General features: G+C 48.5%; 1 protein-coding gene and 1 non-coding gene across 6 annotated transcripts in view; both read right to left on the bottom strand.

Annotated features, from left to right (window-relative positions):
- Window positions 1–204: 204 nt before the first annotated feature.
- Window positions 205–17,628, bottom strand: part of CHD4 (chromodomain helicase DNA binding protein 4) — a 65,437-nt gene continuing 48,013 nt past the window's right edge. For 3 of the 5 annotated variants that reach the window (XM_085619808.1, XM_085619810.1, XM_085619809.1), the window contains exons 30-40: window positions 17,390–17,534; window positions 17,072–17,234; window positions 16,513–16,622; window positions 16,301–16,427; window positions 15,497–15,559; window positions 3,404–3,565; window positions 3,202–3,310; window positions 2,622–2,754; window positions 2,304–2,499; window positions 1,599–1,777; window positions 205–903 (exon numbers count right to left, since the gene is read on the bottom strand). In XM_085619808.1, the coding sequence (XP_085475934.1) occupies window positions 883–903; window positions 1,599–1,777; window positions 2,304–2,499; window positions 2,622–2,754; window positions 3,202–3,310; window positions 3,404–3,565; window positions 15,497–15,559; window positions 16,301–16,427; window positions 16,513–16,622; window positions 17,072–17,234; window positions 17,390–17,534 (1,408 nt within the window). In that variant the 3' untranslated portion in view covers window positions 205–882. The remainder of the gene's footprint in view (window positions 904–1,598; window positions 1,778–2,303; window positions 2,500–2,621; window positions 2,755–3,201; window positions 3,311–3,403; window positions 3,566–15,496; window positions 15,560–16,300; window positions 16,428–16,512; window positions 16,623–17,071; window positions 17,235–17,389; window positions 17,535–17,628) is intronic. The other 2 variants (XM_085619811.1, XM_085619812.1) reach the window with 2 other exon arrangements.
- On the bottom strand, window positions 15,738–15,874 carry LOC146812705 (small Cajal body-specific RNA 11). Its single transcript, XR_014967103.1, has one exon.

Here is a 17,628-nt window from a genome sequence, read left to right as displayed (position 1 = left end):
CGACACCTCCATCACAACCAACACAAACACAAACCATGCAACTCATGGAAGACCCGATAGTTCTCAGCTCTGGATAGGTACATTGGACCAACAGAGAAAGCCTTTCTGGAATAGCAATTCAACCTGGGTACTGCATAGGCAGGCCCAGTGATCTGCATGAAGCCCCCCACTTCACACCACAATTTGCCCCACCAGAAGCCATTGTAACTGTGTACAAGTCTCTTGTTTTATTGATTACTTTACAATCTGCGCAGGGTGTATTAAAAAGCACGACGGAGGTAGCTGTGTCGTTTCTTCAGTTTGATTTTTACAGGTCTCATTTTTTTCTTCTTTCCAAGAGAGAAAAAATGTCTCAAGTGCTGATTCCCACATTTGGAAGAAAGAAAAACACTAAAAACTTTGCGTTTTAAACGGATAGTCTGGGTAACTGGTGTGTCTCCTCTTTATATCCGAAACTGAGAACTGTACATTAACCCCAAGAGCCGGGACAGGAGAACTGGCCTGGAAACCTCTCTGTCGCCTCTCCACCTGCAAGGGCCAGCTTCTGCCACTGGACATGTGAACTATGTACAAATGTTCCGTGGCCCACATCTTCGTCATTTTAGTTCAATGTTAATTATTTTTAAAAAAACAACAAAAAAACAAAAAAAAACTGAAGGTTGCAGTTTCTTGGTCTCTGCACAGGGGCAACTTCTCACGCCCGCACTCTTTATGGAACCAATAGCCGAGAGGGAAAACTGGGAGTTTGGTGGCAAGGGCGCACCTTCCACTCCACCTTTGCCAGAGGGCCTCCTCGGTTTTTAACCAGTAGGAATGTGTCGCCGGGCGGCGGATGCGTTCGGACCTTCAGTCGGCGTAACTAGCAGGAAGAATCCAGGGTCATCACTGCTGCGTTATTGCCTGCTGGTAGAGGAAAAAAAAAAATGAGACACACTGAACCCTAAACAAAGGCTGCATGATGGACATGGCAAGTTTTAGTAGTCTGATCAGTTTGCTACACAAAAGGTAATGGGAAGAATGCTCGCAATTTGTCTGATCACTGGCACTCACCAGAGGTAGCAACCCAACCCACTGTTCTTTTGCTCACCATGCTACCTCAGTTTCGACCTAGCCATTTGCAAATCAGTTTTGATCCAGCTCCTCATGGGAACAGTTCAATCCAAACGGCCAGACCAGGCCCTCCCTAAACCAGAACGCAAGCAACCCAGGACCGGCTTTGCCCATGTGGGTTTCATGAGCTAGCCACAGAAGTTACAGATGTTGGAAGTTAAAGTTTCTGGATGATATTCCCTCCTCTCCACATATGCCCAGGCCTATATTCAGGGAATGCAGAATCACATCATCACTGTTCCGCAGACACTTTAGACACTCCTGGAACAGATAGTTTAATCTGATGTTTGGTAGCCTAATGTTTACCAGGGCCTTCCATTATCCATCCTATGAAGATGTGGAAAATCCCTTTCTACCATCCAGATGGCTTGCACAAGTAGCTCAAGGCAAGGGCCGTTTTTGATCATTGTGGAAATGCAATATGTTGGATAGCATATTGTATCAGAAACAGTGGCACAGCCACTTGCGGCAACGGCTTGAGCACTTACCTGTGGTGGTGGGGGGGGCGGCGGCGGGGGCTCACTGCTGCGGTTGGCCAGTCGGCTGAGTATGTTCCTCTCAGACATCTGTAGGCGCACTGCTACAGGAGGGATGCGAGCGATGGTAGCAGGTAGCCGGGTCACATCGGCTTTCATGTCGCTGAGAAGCTCCTCCAACTGCTTCAGCACTGAAATAAGAAGAGGCAGGGGTCTTCAGGTACCCAAGCATAGACATGGTATCTATTCAAGAAAAGCATCCATCACTGGGCGCTTACCAAACTGAAGCAAGCAGCAGAGGGGCCATGCCAAAACAGAAGCAAGACGCACCATCCCCTTCATGGAAAAACCCATCTGGACTCAGTGTGTCAGCCCAAAAACAAGACAGTAATACTTAAACACACAGTGCCGTATGACCCAGGCAGTAGCTCAGAGTGCAACAGAACTGACCTTACCCATTACCCCATGAAAAAAAATAATGGGTAGTGGCAGATCAGCAACAAAGCCAAATCAGAAATCTTAACCCAACAAGGTAGTTGAAAGCAGGAATGTCCACACTAAAACACTGCACTGCAAGGTAGCAACAAAACTCAGCTCTGCTGTGAAAAGCCCAGTTAACATTCCGTTCATACAAGATGGTACAGCACAGTGCTAACACTATTTCGAGAACTCGAATCCCTTGTGCAGGCCTCATGGATCCTGGGTTGCAGTACTTACCTTTATGGAGTACTGCATTTGCTGGCTTGTTCCCGGCCATGGACTCTTTGGAGAGGTGCTGGTGGCTCTCTGCCAAACACTCAACCTCAGCGAACCTGGTATTGAGGGCCATGGATGGGTGGGAGGGGTCCTCGGACATGTTCAAGTAGGCAGCCCTCCGTAGCTGCTCCTCGATCACCAGGGCCTGCTCAAGCAGCTATTTCCATTGGAGGGTGAAGAGAAAAAGGAGTAGTAAAGGAGGAGGACTCACTACAGAGGCAGAATTAACTAATGAGGCATGACATCTTCATGGCAACCAAGAGGAAAAGGCCCACTTACCTTGAACCGACGTGCCAGGAACTTGTTCTTAATTTCCAGGAAATTGCCGCGGTTCATCTCCCCCTTAAACGGCTCATTGAGGATTGCATAGCGTGCATCGTTCTGGATATCCTGCCAACGGGCATATCCATGACTAGAACGAAAAGTTAAGGAGTCACAAGATAAAGCACAAGAGATCACACAACATAGTCCATTACGGGGTAAACCAAAGCCTTGCTCGATTACCTAAGGGGACTAAAGAGTCCTGTTCAGTCGCCTGTACTACTTAGACACCGTAACATGAGCTAAAGCTTTCCTTGAATACTAAAAATTCCTCGTCAACTTACAGCCCATTTTTATGGTGATCCATTGCAAACATGCAGCTTAGGAAAATAATCCTTTTGAGGCTCAACTTGGAAACAAAGACATTCTGCATAAAATCTAGTGCACATTGCCAAGCACGCTTAACATTACTACAAATTGGATAGCATACCACTAATGTGCAATGTTCTCAGAACCACTCGTAAATTGATTTGGGCGGCACTGCACACATGCACAGCAAAGGCGCTTCGCCTGGAATAGGGCAATGCAGAAAGGATACTTGATGATACCAGCCAATAGCCAGTAATCATGCCGCCGGTGCCAAATTTCATAGGTCTTCTTGGTCACTGTGGCCGCCCGCTCCTCATTCTGCCACAGCGAGTGCAGCTCTATCCAGAAAGAAAAAGAGGGTTATCGCGTAAGAAAGTTAAGCTTTATAAAATGTATTCTGTCCACACATGGTACCCTTCTCATGCACATACCTGTGAAGCCACCATCTGCAATGTTGAACATAAATCGCTGCTTGGCTGCAGCAGCAGCAGCTGCTGCCTTCCTCTGCTTTTCCTCAGCCACCTCCTTGGGTGTCTCGCCATTGGGTAGCTTGAGATCCTTGTCCTTCTCCTCCTTCACCTCCAACTTTTCTTCTGAAACACAAATGTCTGATGGTCATGCCCTGGTGTGCAGATCTACCCTCATCCCAGAGATGAAAATAGTTGCTGCACTGCCTCTTCCAGGACAAGTCTTATTGTCCTCTGTTAGACTAAATAAACTACTTGGCCATAACTAGGCGTTAGCAGCCTGATTAACTTAGGGTACATCTCCCACCATCTAGTAGGCAGAGTCCTAAAATGCAACTTGTTTTTGTTAAACAAACTTTTGGGCCTTGCAAACAGTCGCTTCTAAACCCAGACACTCCAAGGCTAGGCTACAAAAGCCTTGTTGTGTGAACAATGCTACTCATGCTAATCATGCAGCAGACTAATCCAGTCACTCGTACAGTTACTCACAGGTCCATTGCGTACTTGTCAAAGTAACTTCCGGACCAGAGCAATAGGCCAGTTCTCATGGTACAGCAGCCAGCCACAGCACATTAGTATAGCAAAGGTCTGTCTCCAATTTGACATTCAACACTGACCAACACTCAAATCCCAACCCCTCCAGCATTCCCCCTACCGCCACCAGAGCAGTCTTGCAAGGCAGAACTGTAAGTACATACTGAGTAAGGATAACCTATCATTGCTAACAAGGTTACATTACAGACACACCTAGAAAATAAACCTCCCCTTTTGCCTTTTTCCAGAACAGTCTGAACATGGGAATAGCTGTGGTGCCATCTACGGTGATCTAGAAAATGGCAACAGTATTTTACCATTCCCAGTGCAATACTGTAGCTATGGATCAGTACATTACCCGCCAAGGCAGCTTGGAAGAAAAAAAAGCAGCACCTTTCGTATAAGAGCTCATAACGGCATAGCTTTGTCTAGACACAGAGGACCATGCAGTAGAAAACGTATGCAAAACGCGTTGCAATCCTAGGGTACAGATGCTACCTTGGGATGGACATGCGTGCACATAGTAGGTAGTATAAGAAGTAGGCCAGGTCTGTAAAACAATACTTAAGAAAAATGCAAGCACGCTCAGCAGAACAATAATTATAAGGATTACTTTTGCATTACCCAAAGAGGAACTAAGACGACTACTCCGGGGTGACTTAGTTCTGGGGCCCCCGCAACAATAACTACAAAGCTAATGTACTTAAGCTACCAAACACTAGAGATAAGAAATGAAAATGAGGGAATAGTGACAGAACAAGTTTCATGGTTCTCCAAGACCAACAAGTCAGCAACTGCATTTAGATGAGCAGTTGTGCAAAAGTCTCTAGGTAGCTCCGGTACCCAGATGAGTAATGAAAGGCCATCTTTAAAAGAAGCAGCTTGGTAAACAAGAACGCAACCGAGATCTCTGTAAGAGACGCCCTTTTTGCGGCGCTTTTTTTTTTTTTTAAGGATTAGGACGACTTTTACCACAAATGTAATTGTTAAATCAAATTGTTACCAATTCAATTTAACAGAGTTTTTTCTCTGGTTCCAAGCAAGTTCATGCAATTCTAACTGTGATCACAAGCATGGACGATCTCGCCAATTTTACTTGAAGATGTGGTCTTTCAGTCTACAGAACACTCAAGGATTGGAGGGTAGCCTTCCCTAAAACAGCAGTAGCAATGGTCAAGGAAAAGGAGAGGATGTGTGAGACGCTTACACTTTGAACAGTCACATGGGGTGACAAGCTAAGGGACGTGGGAGGAAGCACATGAGGTGATCTAGCCATCTGGACACAGGCAACAGATCTGCCTAGGAAGACGTGCAACAATGAAAAGGCAGACAACGAATAAGGGTCTTATGATGTAATCCATCAACATGGACTTGACTGACAGAGTGAGTGTGACAGACTGCCACGGCTGTCGGGACACACAGAAGCAGCTATTAGCAGGTTTGGGGACAAAAAGTGCTCTGCATGGCTTGAGGAAACCATTCTGCCCTCCACTCCATTTTCTGCCTTGGCCTATGGAATACAGATCAGACTTTTCCTCTGAACTGCACTACTATATTGCATGGCCTCATCTCTATAGAATGACCCATGAGAAAGAAGTTGGGCGAGGTGCAAGAGGTTCAGGAACATCCTACAATAGCGTAGCATGCACTGCAGAAAAGCATGCACTGCAGCGCTTCAATATGTAATGTTGTGAAAGTTATGAGGAAAGGTGCAGATAAAAACCTACATGCAAGCTTATTTGTACAAATTATATTTGGATTATTTTTGTTGAAATTATGAACAAGAATATGCTTTCTGGAACAGAAGGATGTCATGTCCCCTTATTCGATGAATGTGGAGTTCCAGAGTCTAATTGTATTGTATTGTATTGTAAAATCACTTGTATAGCGCATGGCTACCCGTAAGCATCCCAGCGCTTTTGGTACAAAGTGAGCCTAGGGTTAATTCACATCACATTGTTTTACCGCATTAAATTCTGGGGAATAAAAATGTTTTAAGTTGCTTCCTAAACTTAAGGAAGGTATGTTCCAGTCTCAAATAATCCGGGAGGGAATTCCATTCTTTTGCTGCTTGCAGAGAGAAGAGTCGGCCGCCTGAGCGGGCTCGTTTTATCCTCGGGATAATTGCCAGATTATGTTCGCTCGATCTAAGCTTACGTTGGGGCCTATAAGGACTTATCATGTTTTCCAATATGGAAGGACCTTCTCTATGTAGGATCTTATGTGTAATGCAGAGCGATTTAAATCGCACCCGCTCCTTCACCGGGAGCCAGTGGAGCGATCTCAAGGCTGGCTTCGCCGACATATCTACTAGTGCCCGTTAAGATCCTAGCAGCATAATTCTGGGCCACTTGCAAGGTTTTAAGAGTGGAAGTTGGGGCCCCAAGATATATAGCATTCCCGTAATCGATTCGTGATAAGACCAACGCCTGGACTACGGTCTTCCTTGCTGTTTCTGGAAGTTGGGGCAAGATTTTGCGTAGGGATTTCAGTATCCCATGACAGACTGCAGATGTCTTTCTGGCTTGATTCTCAAAAGATAAAACATTATCAAGCCAAAAGCCTAGGCTCTTTATTTCTGTCTTAGGTGATGGTATAGCACCCATACTGGTAGGCCAGGCAAGATGGTCGGGAATATCCTGTCTGCCTAAGAGCATCAGCTCCGTTTTTCCTCCATGGAGTCTCAATTGAGACAGATTCATCCAATTTACCACCGTCTCCAGAGAATTTGCCAGGTTGTTCGGCGGGGACTCTATTTGTTGCAGAGAAAACACCAGCTGGGTGTCGTCAGCATAACTTATTAGCTGGATGCCAAACGGGGCAACCAGTTCTGCTAACGGGGCCATGTATACGTTGAACAGTGTGGGGCTGAGGGATGAACCCTGTGGTACCCCACACTGTAACGGTAACAGGCGAGAACAGCTATTGCCCTCAAACACCTGGTAGTATCCATCCTCCAGAAAGGATCTAAGCCACTTCCAGGCTTTTCCGGTTATCCCAAGATTCCGAAGTCGAGTCAGCAGCAGCTGGTGGTTAACTGTGTCGAAGGCGGCGCTGAGGTCCAGAAGGATAATGGCAGCGCTGCCACCTGCGTCCAAAATCCTTCTGGCCTCTTCCACCACCTTCAACAATGCTGTTTCAGTGCCTTGTCCCCTTCTGAATCCTGTCTGGGATGGATGGAGGAGATTATGCTTCTCCAGAAATGCCGCTAATTGGATGTTTGTCAGTTTCTCAATTAACTTCCCCATCCCAGGTAACAAAGATACCGGGCGATAATTCGCTAAGTCTTCGGGGTCGAGGTTCGGTTTTTTAATTAGAGATCTGACCATGGCCACTTTCCATACCTTGGGAACCGTAGCCAACTCCAGAGAGGCGTTAACCATCTTGGTTACCGGTTCACTAATGGCAGGGAGTGCCTGATTGAGAATTTTCATAGGAGCTGGATCTCGTGGCGATCCACTTTTTATGCTCCCCATCAGAGGGAAGAAGCTCTTCCGTAAGGGGGGCAAACTCTGAGAGTGTTGGACATTCCCTTCTTTCCTCCCAAGGAGGAACCGGGTGGCATACAGTAGAATCTACTACCGGAATCGTCTCCAGAATCTTATCTATTTTAGTCTGAAAATAGTTTGCCATGTCCTCACATCTTGTATTCAGCTCACCTGCTATTACAGGAGGATCCGGGATTTTATTAAGGAGCTTCACGATCTTAAACATTTCCCTGGGGGCATTGGCGGCGGATTCAATCTTGTTTGCAAAGAAGGCCGTTTTAGTAGCGATAAGAGCATTTTTATATTTCTTCAGTAGGATTTTATAACTGAGCTTCCTGTCAGTACTAAAGTCCTTCCTCCAATGACGTTCTGCCCTTTTGCATTCTTGTTTTAGCAGCCTTAATTCTGAGGTGAACCATGGGTGTTTCAACTCTCCCTTCCTGATAGTTGAGGGTTTTTTAGGAATAAGTTTGTCCCAGGATTGGGTAATCCATTGATTAAAGTTGTTAGCAGCCACCTCCACATTGGAGTTATCCAGAGGCTTGCTGCCTTCTAATAGTCCCCTCCAGTTGTCCACATCAAGTTTGGACCACGAGCTTATTAACACTCTGAGGAAGTAGAAGTACTCATTCTGGGTATTTTCCAGTGGAAAGGAATCACCGAGTGATCCGACCAAGGGACACGATAAGGCTCCGAGACCTTTATGGTCTCAACATTAGTGAAAATGGGGTCAAGGGTGTTTCCTGACTTATGCGTGGAGCTCCGCACCCTCAAATTGAGGTCATAACTCTCTAGGTCATTTTCTAGATCTTTCGCTGATCTATCCTCTGGCTTGTTAAAGTGGATGTTAAGATCTCCCAATAGCAGGAAATTCGTGGCCGTACAGACCCCTCCTATCACTGCCTCCAACAGGCTTTCCTGAAATGAGCCAAGAGGGCCTGGTGGTCGATAGATCAGAAGCCCTGTTAGTGAGCTCTCATCTGAGGGGTGGAGAGTAAAATGAGTGCTCTCACATCCCTGGATATTCGTATTCTGTAGACGGCAACTTATGTTCTCCCTGTAAATAATTGCGATCCCTCCCCCTATTCTTCCTGGTCGGTCTTTATGCTGTACTCTGTATCCTAAGGGTAGTGCCTCGACCAGATCTGGGGCAGAGTGTTCTCCCAGCCAGGTCTCCACCAGAAACAGGACATCAAGGTCACTAAAAGTAATTAGGAGTGAGATTTCCTCCTTGTGTCCAGGCAGGGATCGGCAGTTAAGTAAAGCCATCCTCAGGTTTTCCGACGGTATATTTTTGTCGGGTACCTGTTCCGACGTGAAGAAAGGACACCGATTACATGCATGGTGGCCTTTCGTCAAGTCTAACGAATGTAAACATCGGGGAGAGGTCGTTCCCTTATACCCTAGCAACTCAGTGCGAGAGTATACTCTTACCTGCCCGGAGCATCCAGGCCCGAGGCTCGATCGTGCGCGAACGGGCGCAAACGGGCTTTCCTCTGGCGCTCCTCCGGCGCTCATCAGGCGCTCCCGCTGCGCGTAACCGCTGCGCGTCCTCATGGCCCGGTTATGAAGGCTCTCCTTCCAAGCGTCAGAGCGCTAGAGCGCTACAACAAAGATGGCGCCGACAAACGGCGATCCTCCCCAGATCCTCACCAATGATGGCGTCCTAAGTGACCCGGGACCCGCTCTAGAAGCGGTGAGTAACTCGCCAATGCGGTATTTTACTGTGCAAGTGGGGGGCAAAGGGTGCGCTCGCGGCGCGATTAAAATCCAGGGAAAAATAAACAATATTCAACCTAGATACAAAATAGGGATTATTATTTTTAAAAAGTATGTTTCGCTAGCGCAATGCGCTTCTGTCCTGCAGTGATCAAAATAACGCAGTTGTACAAATGTAGCGCGTCAGTGCCCCAGCGGGCTCCTTGTTCCAGGTTGCACCTACCTGAGTCCTCGGCTTATGAAGGCTCTCCTTCCAAGCGTCAGAGCGCTAGAGCGCTACAACAAAGATGGCGCCGACAAACGGCGCTTCCTCCCCAGATCCTCACCAATGATGGCGTCCTAAGTGACCCGGGACCCGCTCTAGAAGCGGTGAGTAACTCGCCAATGCGGTATTTTACTGTGCAAGTGGGGGGCAACGTGTGCGCTCGCGGCGCGATTAAAATCCAGGGAAAAATAAACAATATTCAACCTAGATACAAAATAGGGATTATTATTTTTAAAAAGTATGTTTCGCTAGCGCAATGCGCTTCTGTCCTGCAGTGATCAAAATAACGCAGTTGTACAAATGTAGCGCGTCAGTACCCCAGCGGGCTCCTTGTTCCGGAGAGGCAAATGCTACTTACCAGTATGCATCTGTTCTGGGCATGTAGAGCTGCAGATCTACACACTGTGCATAGATCGCCATCTGGTGTTGGGCCCGGATGTTTGCAGTTGTTTTTCCTCTTGGAAAGTCTTTGGAAGTCACGAGGTCTGTGACTCCTCCTTTGGATCGTATTGCGCATGGCCTTCGGCTCCATCCTCAGATTGTTTTCCCCCAGCAGGAAAAGATGGAGCGTAGTAATAACAGTGAAGATGCCCATGTGTGTTGTATCTAAATAAGATAAACTGGAACAGATAAAGGTAGCCGGGGAGGCGTGTGTAGATCTGCAGTTCTACATGCCAAGAAGAGATGCATACTGGTAAGTAGCATAAATATAGGGAGTAAACTGCCATATTTTGTTGATTGGTAGGCACTGGTTCCATCGCACCCTTTCGTAGGAGGGAGATTACCCCCTGCTTTAGTAGTGCTAAATGTTCCCGTGACATGGGGCGTTGTTTGGGTGGAATGTTTGGGGGGCCGTAGATGTTAGTTCGAGGCAGTATTCTGACCAAATTATTTGAATTACCCATTTGTCTGAGGTGATAGTAGTCCATCCAGTCAGGAAGCAAATTTTGGAGTCTGCCCCCGACCGCAGTGGAATGGTCTGGGGGGGGGGGGGGGGGGGGGTGAGTGGAGGGAAGTCATTGGGTAGGGGTGGAGGCAGAGCAGGAGATGTTTGTCTTGCCTCTGCCTTTGTTATTGTTGCCCCTGTAGCCGCCTCTTTGGCAAACCCTTGTAAAGGTGGATTGGGTAGGGGCTTTATAGGAAGTGGAAACTGTCAGGAGTAGCCTCTGGATGTGCTTCGAAAGGAAGAGCGGCGAAAAGAGCGCCTGGAAGGGTGCAATTGTAAGGCTCCCATAGATTTCGCCGTATCAGTGTCTTTCTTCATTTTTTCCAGGGCCTCATCTACTTTTGGGCCGAACAGATGTTCCTGGCCAAAAGGGTGGTTCAGAATGGAAGCTTGCACCTCTTGTTTGAAACCTGAAATCCTTAGCCAGCCATGTCGGAGGAGGATGCTGGTGTTAATTGCCCTAGAGGCGGTGTCAGCTGCATCTAGGGCACAGCGGATGGAGGTATTGGTGATGGTTTTGCCCTCCTGAATTAACTTATTGGCTCTATTTTTAGATTTGTCAGGGAGGTGTTGCATTATGGCTTCTAGTTGGTCATAATGTGCCCTGTCAGATCTTGCCAGAAGCGCTTGTGTATTTGCGATGCGCCATATGTTGGCAGCTTAGGATGCAGTGCGCTTGCCCGATACGTCCAAGAGTTTTGACTCTTTGTCAGGTGGTGGTGCTTCGCCTGACGCTTGGGAGTTTGCCCTCTTTCGTGCTGTAGACACTGCTAGGGAATCTAGTGGTGCCGGCCCTCTGATGTAGGCGGGATCTGTGGGGGCGGCTTTATATTTTTTTTGTCTATGCGAGGGTTAATGACCCTGGCTCTGACTGGGTCTTTAAAGACCTCCGGCTCGTGTTTGATAACTACTTTGAGCATGGGCAGTATGGAAGTGGCCCTATGTGTGGTGTCGAAAGTATCAAGGAGGAAGTCCTCCTCCACGGGGTCGGTATGGAGATCCACACCGTGGTAGCGTGCAGCCTTTTGGAGTAGGTGGCTGAACCCCAATGAGTCCTCTGGTGGGGATGGTCTCGAAGAGTAGAGATCATCTTGCGGGACGTTAGGAATGTCAGGAATGATAGTCGTCCCATGGGTCTGGGGAGCCTGTAGGAGTGGGGTCCCCTGCAGGTTGGTCATGGGGTTCGTCCCCTATGTCATCATAGACATCATCATTGTCATCTGGAGAGGGTGTGGGGGAATGATGAGGTGGGGGGGGGGGGGGGGGGGAAGGGGAGGGAGGTGCTGGAGGAGGGGGAGGGGGGGGGAGGGGTGGAGGAGGTGGCGAAGGTATTCTTAAAGGGGAGGTAGCAAAGTCTTTCCTCTTTGGAGGTGGGGCAGCTTGTCCAGCTGCCTCTTTTTGATGCGGAGCATCAAAGGTCCGGTTTTAGGATCCTTGACCAGCGTTTTTTGCAATGGATCAGGCGTAAAAAGTTCTTCAGAGAGTGGCTTGTCCGTCGGCGCCGAAGGCACTGGGGCCGTTGGTTTGTTTTAGAGTCTGCACTAGTCCGCTGTTTCAAACTATGTGGTTTGGAAAGGGCTGGTTTGTTACTCGGTTCAGAGATTGTTTCCAGCTTCGCGATATGGGTGTCGGTGGCCTTGTGTTTTTTGCTCGGTTCCGGGGGACGGGGTCGGTACTGAGGAACTGGTGCTGGTTATCGGTGCAGAGTGTTTCGGTATGGAGCTCGGTGCCGAGGAGGAAGCCATTTTCTTTTTAGGCGCCGGTGCGGAGGAGTGTTTCTCGACACCGACTGTGGGCTGGCTCGAGGCAGAGCCACCGGAAGGCTTAATAGGCTTCTTTACCGGTCCCGAAGGTGCAGTGTGGGAAGCAGTGTTCTTGGTCGTGCCCAGGCTCGGAGGCGTGACCCAAGCCTTTTTCGATGCTGTCGAGAGTGTGTGTGTGTGTGTATTTCGATACTCACGACCCTCTGTGCCGGAGTGATGTCCTCCACATCTGAATCATCTGCTTCGGAGGCGCTGACGAGGCCCTCGTCGGTGTGTTGTCCTTCTGGAGCGTCGACGCCTTCCCCGAAGATGTTGTCTGGGATCGCCGTTGACGTTTGTGCCATAGTTCTTCGTGCCCTTCGGTCTCGAATGGTTTTCTTGGACGGAAGGATTTGCACACCGGACAGTCTCGAGCCTCGTGTTCAGGGGAGAGGCAGAGGTTGCATACTTTGTGAATGTCGGTGTGGGGGGGGGGGGGAATTTGGACCCACATCGAGGGCACTTTTTGAAGGGAGTACATTCCATTAGCCAGGACCGGAGCTTGGGTAGGCCCGAAGGCAGTCGTCGATGACTAATCGAAGGTCTTGATCGATGAGAGCCGTGTGGAGATCGCGATCGATAACAATACAGCGAAAAGGGGTGAGGATTGCGCGTCGATTAGAGAACTGGAAACTGTTCGGAACTGGAGCGCGAAGATCACATCCGAGCCCGATGGCGGAAAAAAAAACAATCTGAGGATGGAGCCGAAGCCCATGCGCAATACGATCCAAAGAAGGAGTCATAGACCTCGTGACTTTCCAAGAGGAAAAACAACTGCAAACATCCGGGTCCAACACCAGACGGCGATCTATGCAGTGTGTAACCTGCAGCTCATATGCCTCGAACTGAATATGCTACTTACCAGTATGCATCTGTTCTTGGCATGTAGGGCTGCTGACATTCATATCTGTGCATAGATCCCCGCCTAGTGTTGGGTCCGGATGATTGCACATTATTGTCCTGGAAGAGTCTTCGAAGTATCACGAGATAGGTGGCTCCTCCCCTGGAAGTTTCTTTCAGGGTGGTGCAAGCATGGAGTGTTGCCGTAGTCAAGTCTGCTGCTGAGGAGTGCAAGGGTGACCATTTTCATGGACTCGGTGGGGATCTACTTAAAGATCTTTCGAAGGAGGCAGAGCGTGTGGAAGCAGGACGACGAGACTGCGTTGATTTAGCGGTTCATTGAGAGCGAAGAGTCCAGGATGATGCAGAGGTTTCGTGCGTGGTCCGTGGGGAGATTCAGAGAGCTGCTGGCCACCAAAAGTTGTCCCAGGCAGAGGGAGGAGCAGCCCAGGATGAGGACTTCATTCTTGTCACGAGTTGAGCTTGAGGCAGCGGTCCTTCATTCAGGTGGTGACTACCTTCGTCCAGTCATGGAAGTTGCGCTTGGCGGCTGAGGATTAATCTGTGAGGGGGAGAATCAGCTAGGTGTCGTCAGCATAGGAGACTATGTTGAGTCAGTGGTTTGTGACAATGACTGCAAGCCGGCCATGTAGATGTTGAATAGGGTGAGGCTCAGGGAGGATCCCTGTGGCACTCCGCACTTGATATCGGTCGGTTCTGATTCAAACGGTGGAAGTCCGACTCTGCGTTCAGCCAGTGAGGAAAGAGCAAGTTCATTCTAGGGCTTTGTCCCGGATGCCAGCATTTGAGTTTTGCAGGGAGGGTGTGGTGGGAGACTGTCGACAGCGGCTGAGAGGTCCAGGAGGATGAGGGCTGCAGTCTCGCCTCGGCCGTGGAGGGTGCAGATGTCTGCTGTAGCAGCGAGGCGAGCGGTCTCAGTGCGGTGGTTGCTTCTGAAGCCAGATTAGGAGTGGTCCAGGATGTTGTTCGTTTGGGCAAACTCAGAGTTTGGCATTGATGGCTTGCTCAATGACTTTGGCTGGGAAGGGAAGCAGAGAGATGGGTCAGTAGGTTGGCTTGGTCAGAGCAGAGGTTGCTTGCTGAGATGTTGGCGTCTGTGGTTGGGTCTTACTGAGGGAGGTGGTGAGCCGGTCTTTAGTGACGTTCCAGCTTCTGCGAGGATCGCAGTAGGCATGGGGGCATACGGTGGGTTTGGTGAAGGAGCAGTGGACGCAGTGGTGGTCGGTACGTCCAGTGTGGCTCGGGGGTGTGGCTGGCAGAGATGTTGCTTGTGGAGACGATAGGGTTGAGTGTGTCCTGCTGCATCAGTTGGTGGTGTGACCAGTTTGAGTCAGATGGGGTTGCGGTCTTGGAGGTCGCCCAGGTGGAAATAAGGAGGTAGCCAAGGAGGGAGGCGAAGGATGTCTGTACGATGGCGAGGAGTCCCCCCCCGGTCTGTTGATACAGTCCATGTGGATGATTTTGGACCAGTCAGGGATGGCAGTTGCGAAGTACGGGGCTGAGCTGGAGTTCATTTATTTCTGTGAAGGAGACTTCGGGGGGAGGTGGGGATGAGCAGGTTTCAAATCTCCACGGCATGTCTTTTGAAGGCGTGGGTGTTCAGTAGGATACATTGGAGGAGGTCGGGTCCAGTTCTTGGGAGTCATGCAGTCGGTAGATCTGGTAAGCAGAGCCCGGCCAAGGGGCAGCTGCAGCAGGTGAACGGGCCATTGTTGTTCTTCGGCAACACAAGGCGGCATCCGGGATGGAGGGCGTGGAGGGTGCTGGTGTCGTATTGGTGGATGGCACAACAACCAGCGCCCGAGGTAATAGGCACGGTCCAGGTACAGACAGGCTTGCCTTTAGTGCGTCAGCGACTGCCATTAAGTAGCGTGAGTGGGGGCGCAAGGGACAAGTAGCGGCGGGGACAAGGAGAAAAACAAAAAAAAAACAAAAAAAAAAAGGGTGCAGAAAGAGAACAGATAGGCAGAAAAAAAGGAAATTAGGAAAAAGAAATCTGTGGAGAAAAGGCAGAAAGCCGAGAGACAGAGGGCAGAGCAGAAATGCTCCTCAGAACTTGCGGACCTGCAAGGGTCCGGGGCAGCAGCTACCAGAGAAAGCTATGGGGAAGGGAAGCAGTTCACTGACAAGGCCCTTACGATCGGCTGACCCAAATCAACGTAATCAAAACTCATGAACTTTTCGCAGCCCACTCCAATTGCAAGTATAAAGGCTTATAAAGTAGATACTGCCTTCTTATTTCAGACCAGCATCATGACTTTCACTGGTGTTTAAAGTAGATCAAATTCAAAATAAACATCAAATTTGTATAGTGTAGGTCTAGAATATCCCTCCAAAACTAGCATAGCACTCAGCTATAGAGCAGACTGAATGAAGGCAGTCACACTTGCGCACACAGACAGGGCCACCTCTAGTAGTTGACACTTGAGGCAGATAACTCACCTTTTTTGTCATCTGGGATCACAATGGGAAGCTGTGCAGCCTTTTCATCGGTTTTCTCCACTTCTACCGTAGAGTGCGGCAGGGGAAGGGTGGGAGGAATGGAGAGGGAGAAATGTTGGCATTAATATACAAGTACACACACATGGCCCAAGCTCAGGAAATGGGTCGGAAAAACTTCTGTCTCAGTCTAGGGTACAGCCAGGCATACATAAAGCCCTCTACCAGCAGCCACTTCAGACTACATGTTCCATCATGCCTTTAAGAACTTGCCCACAGCTCAGTGCAGCTCTCCGAACCAGTTGAAATTTCTCTTTGTCCGTCTGTCAGCTCTGCCCACCATGAGTAGGGTGGGAAAGTCAAGCAATGCAGATCAGACACACTCCACCACCCTCTCCTTCACCCAATACTTTTTGGTACTGAAAGGCCATAAAATGTTCTACTGTTCAAGTCCTCCTCAATAAAGCATCCACTACTATAAATGACCTGGATACTTTTATAGGAAAACTGGCAACTGTAAACAGTGATGATTTTGGCTAAATTCTGAGTCATGATCTGCCCCACAGCTCTATAACACACTTTGCATTGCTTGAGAGAAGTTGCTTTTCGTTTCAAGGATGCCTTTATTGGTCGAAGCACATTTACCAATCCCTGCCTCTTTAGTAAAAATTGAAATGTAGATGCTTCAGCTCAAACAAAGTGAAGGTGTCCTCTTGAAAGGGAGAATGATACATTGACTGTTGTAGGGTACCAGTAATGCACCCATGCTCTGTAATGCACTTATTCTTAAAATATTCAGGCTCCTACCTTTTGTCTCTACCTCCATAGGCTCTGCCTCACTCTTCTCCTTCTCCTTCTGCTCCACCTCTTCTTTTTTCTCCTCCTGTTCAGACTTCACAGGGGAAGCTTTCACATCCTCCACGGCTGCGGGAACCTACATCAACATATGGAAGTGAGCATGGAGGTCGCTGTAGGCTTATTGAATAGACCAGGTAGTATAGAAGCAGAGGCACTCTTACCTCTGCTGCTGCCTCGGCAGGAGGCTTTGCTTCCTTTTCAACCTCTGGTGGATTAACTGGGCTCCCTTCCTTCTCTTTTACTGCCACTTCTTCCACCTTCGTGCCATCCTCTAGAATAAAAACACAAAAAAGCACACAACACAAAAAAAGTTAAAGAACATGTATCACCACCAAAACTTGAACCAGTCAGAGTTTAGTTCTCACTCCCCCCTTTCATCTCCTATGGCAAATCTTACTGACTAAATTGATTGTAGAAATCATCTCACAAAGCCTGTCCCAGTAACCAACTCCTCTCCACCCTACATAAATGCAAGAGGAAAGACCATGCATTGGTGCATGGGGTTCTAGAGCAAGCAAAAAACAAAGACAACCCAATGTTATAATGGGGAGGTTCTGCTGTACATCAGGAAGTAGCCTTCTGTAAACACCAGTATATACATGTAACCAGATGAGTAGTTGTTCCTCAGCGGGGGAAAAAGACAGACAAGGTCAAAAGCAGTCACTACAGAGCAGAGAAGTGCAACGTGCGCCATGGCAAATAGAACAAAGTTCAACTCACCAGAAGTGATAGGTGCAGGAGTGTTAGGCTGCGTGTCACCTGGAGTTGAGGGAGTGGGTGTTTTCGGTGATGGGGAATCTGGATTTGCAGCTTTTTTACTCTCCTCTGCTTCAGCCAGCTCTGGCATGCTCCAACGGCCATTGACATGCTCAAACTCTTGAACCTGTACCCAACAGTGTGGATAGAGGGGCAAAAAAAATAAAATATATATATATATATATATATAACTGGGATGGACACTACCTCAATGAAGAGTTCCTGTATCATAAAAACAGTACAACACAAATCCATAAAATGCCACCAGAGTACCACACCTACCTTCTTGCGGATGAGAGACATGACACCAATTCTGGTTAGCACGTGTTGCCGAGACAATCCCTCACGGGGGACACCATCAGCAAAGGTTTCCGCGCCATCCGCACCCGGCTCGCACAGGTGACGCATGAAGAGGGAGACATAGGCCCTGGTTTAAAGAGGGACAACAAATAAACATTGTAGTGCTTGGAGAACATTTAAACTCCCTTAAAAAAGCATAATTGCACAGCTTTCACTATTTA

Source organism: Triturus cristatus, chromosome 7, assembly GCF_964204655.1.
Source record: "Triturus cristatus chromosome 7, aTriCri1.1, whole genome shotgun sequence".
In the NCBI taxonomy this organism is placed as follows: domain Eukaryota; kingdom Metazoa; phylum Chordata; class Amphibia; order Caudata; family Salamandridae; genus Triturus; species Triturus cristatus.
Note: the sequence above shows the minus strand (reverse complement) of the source record. Positions and strands in the feature narration are given on the sequence as shown.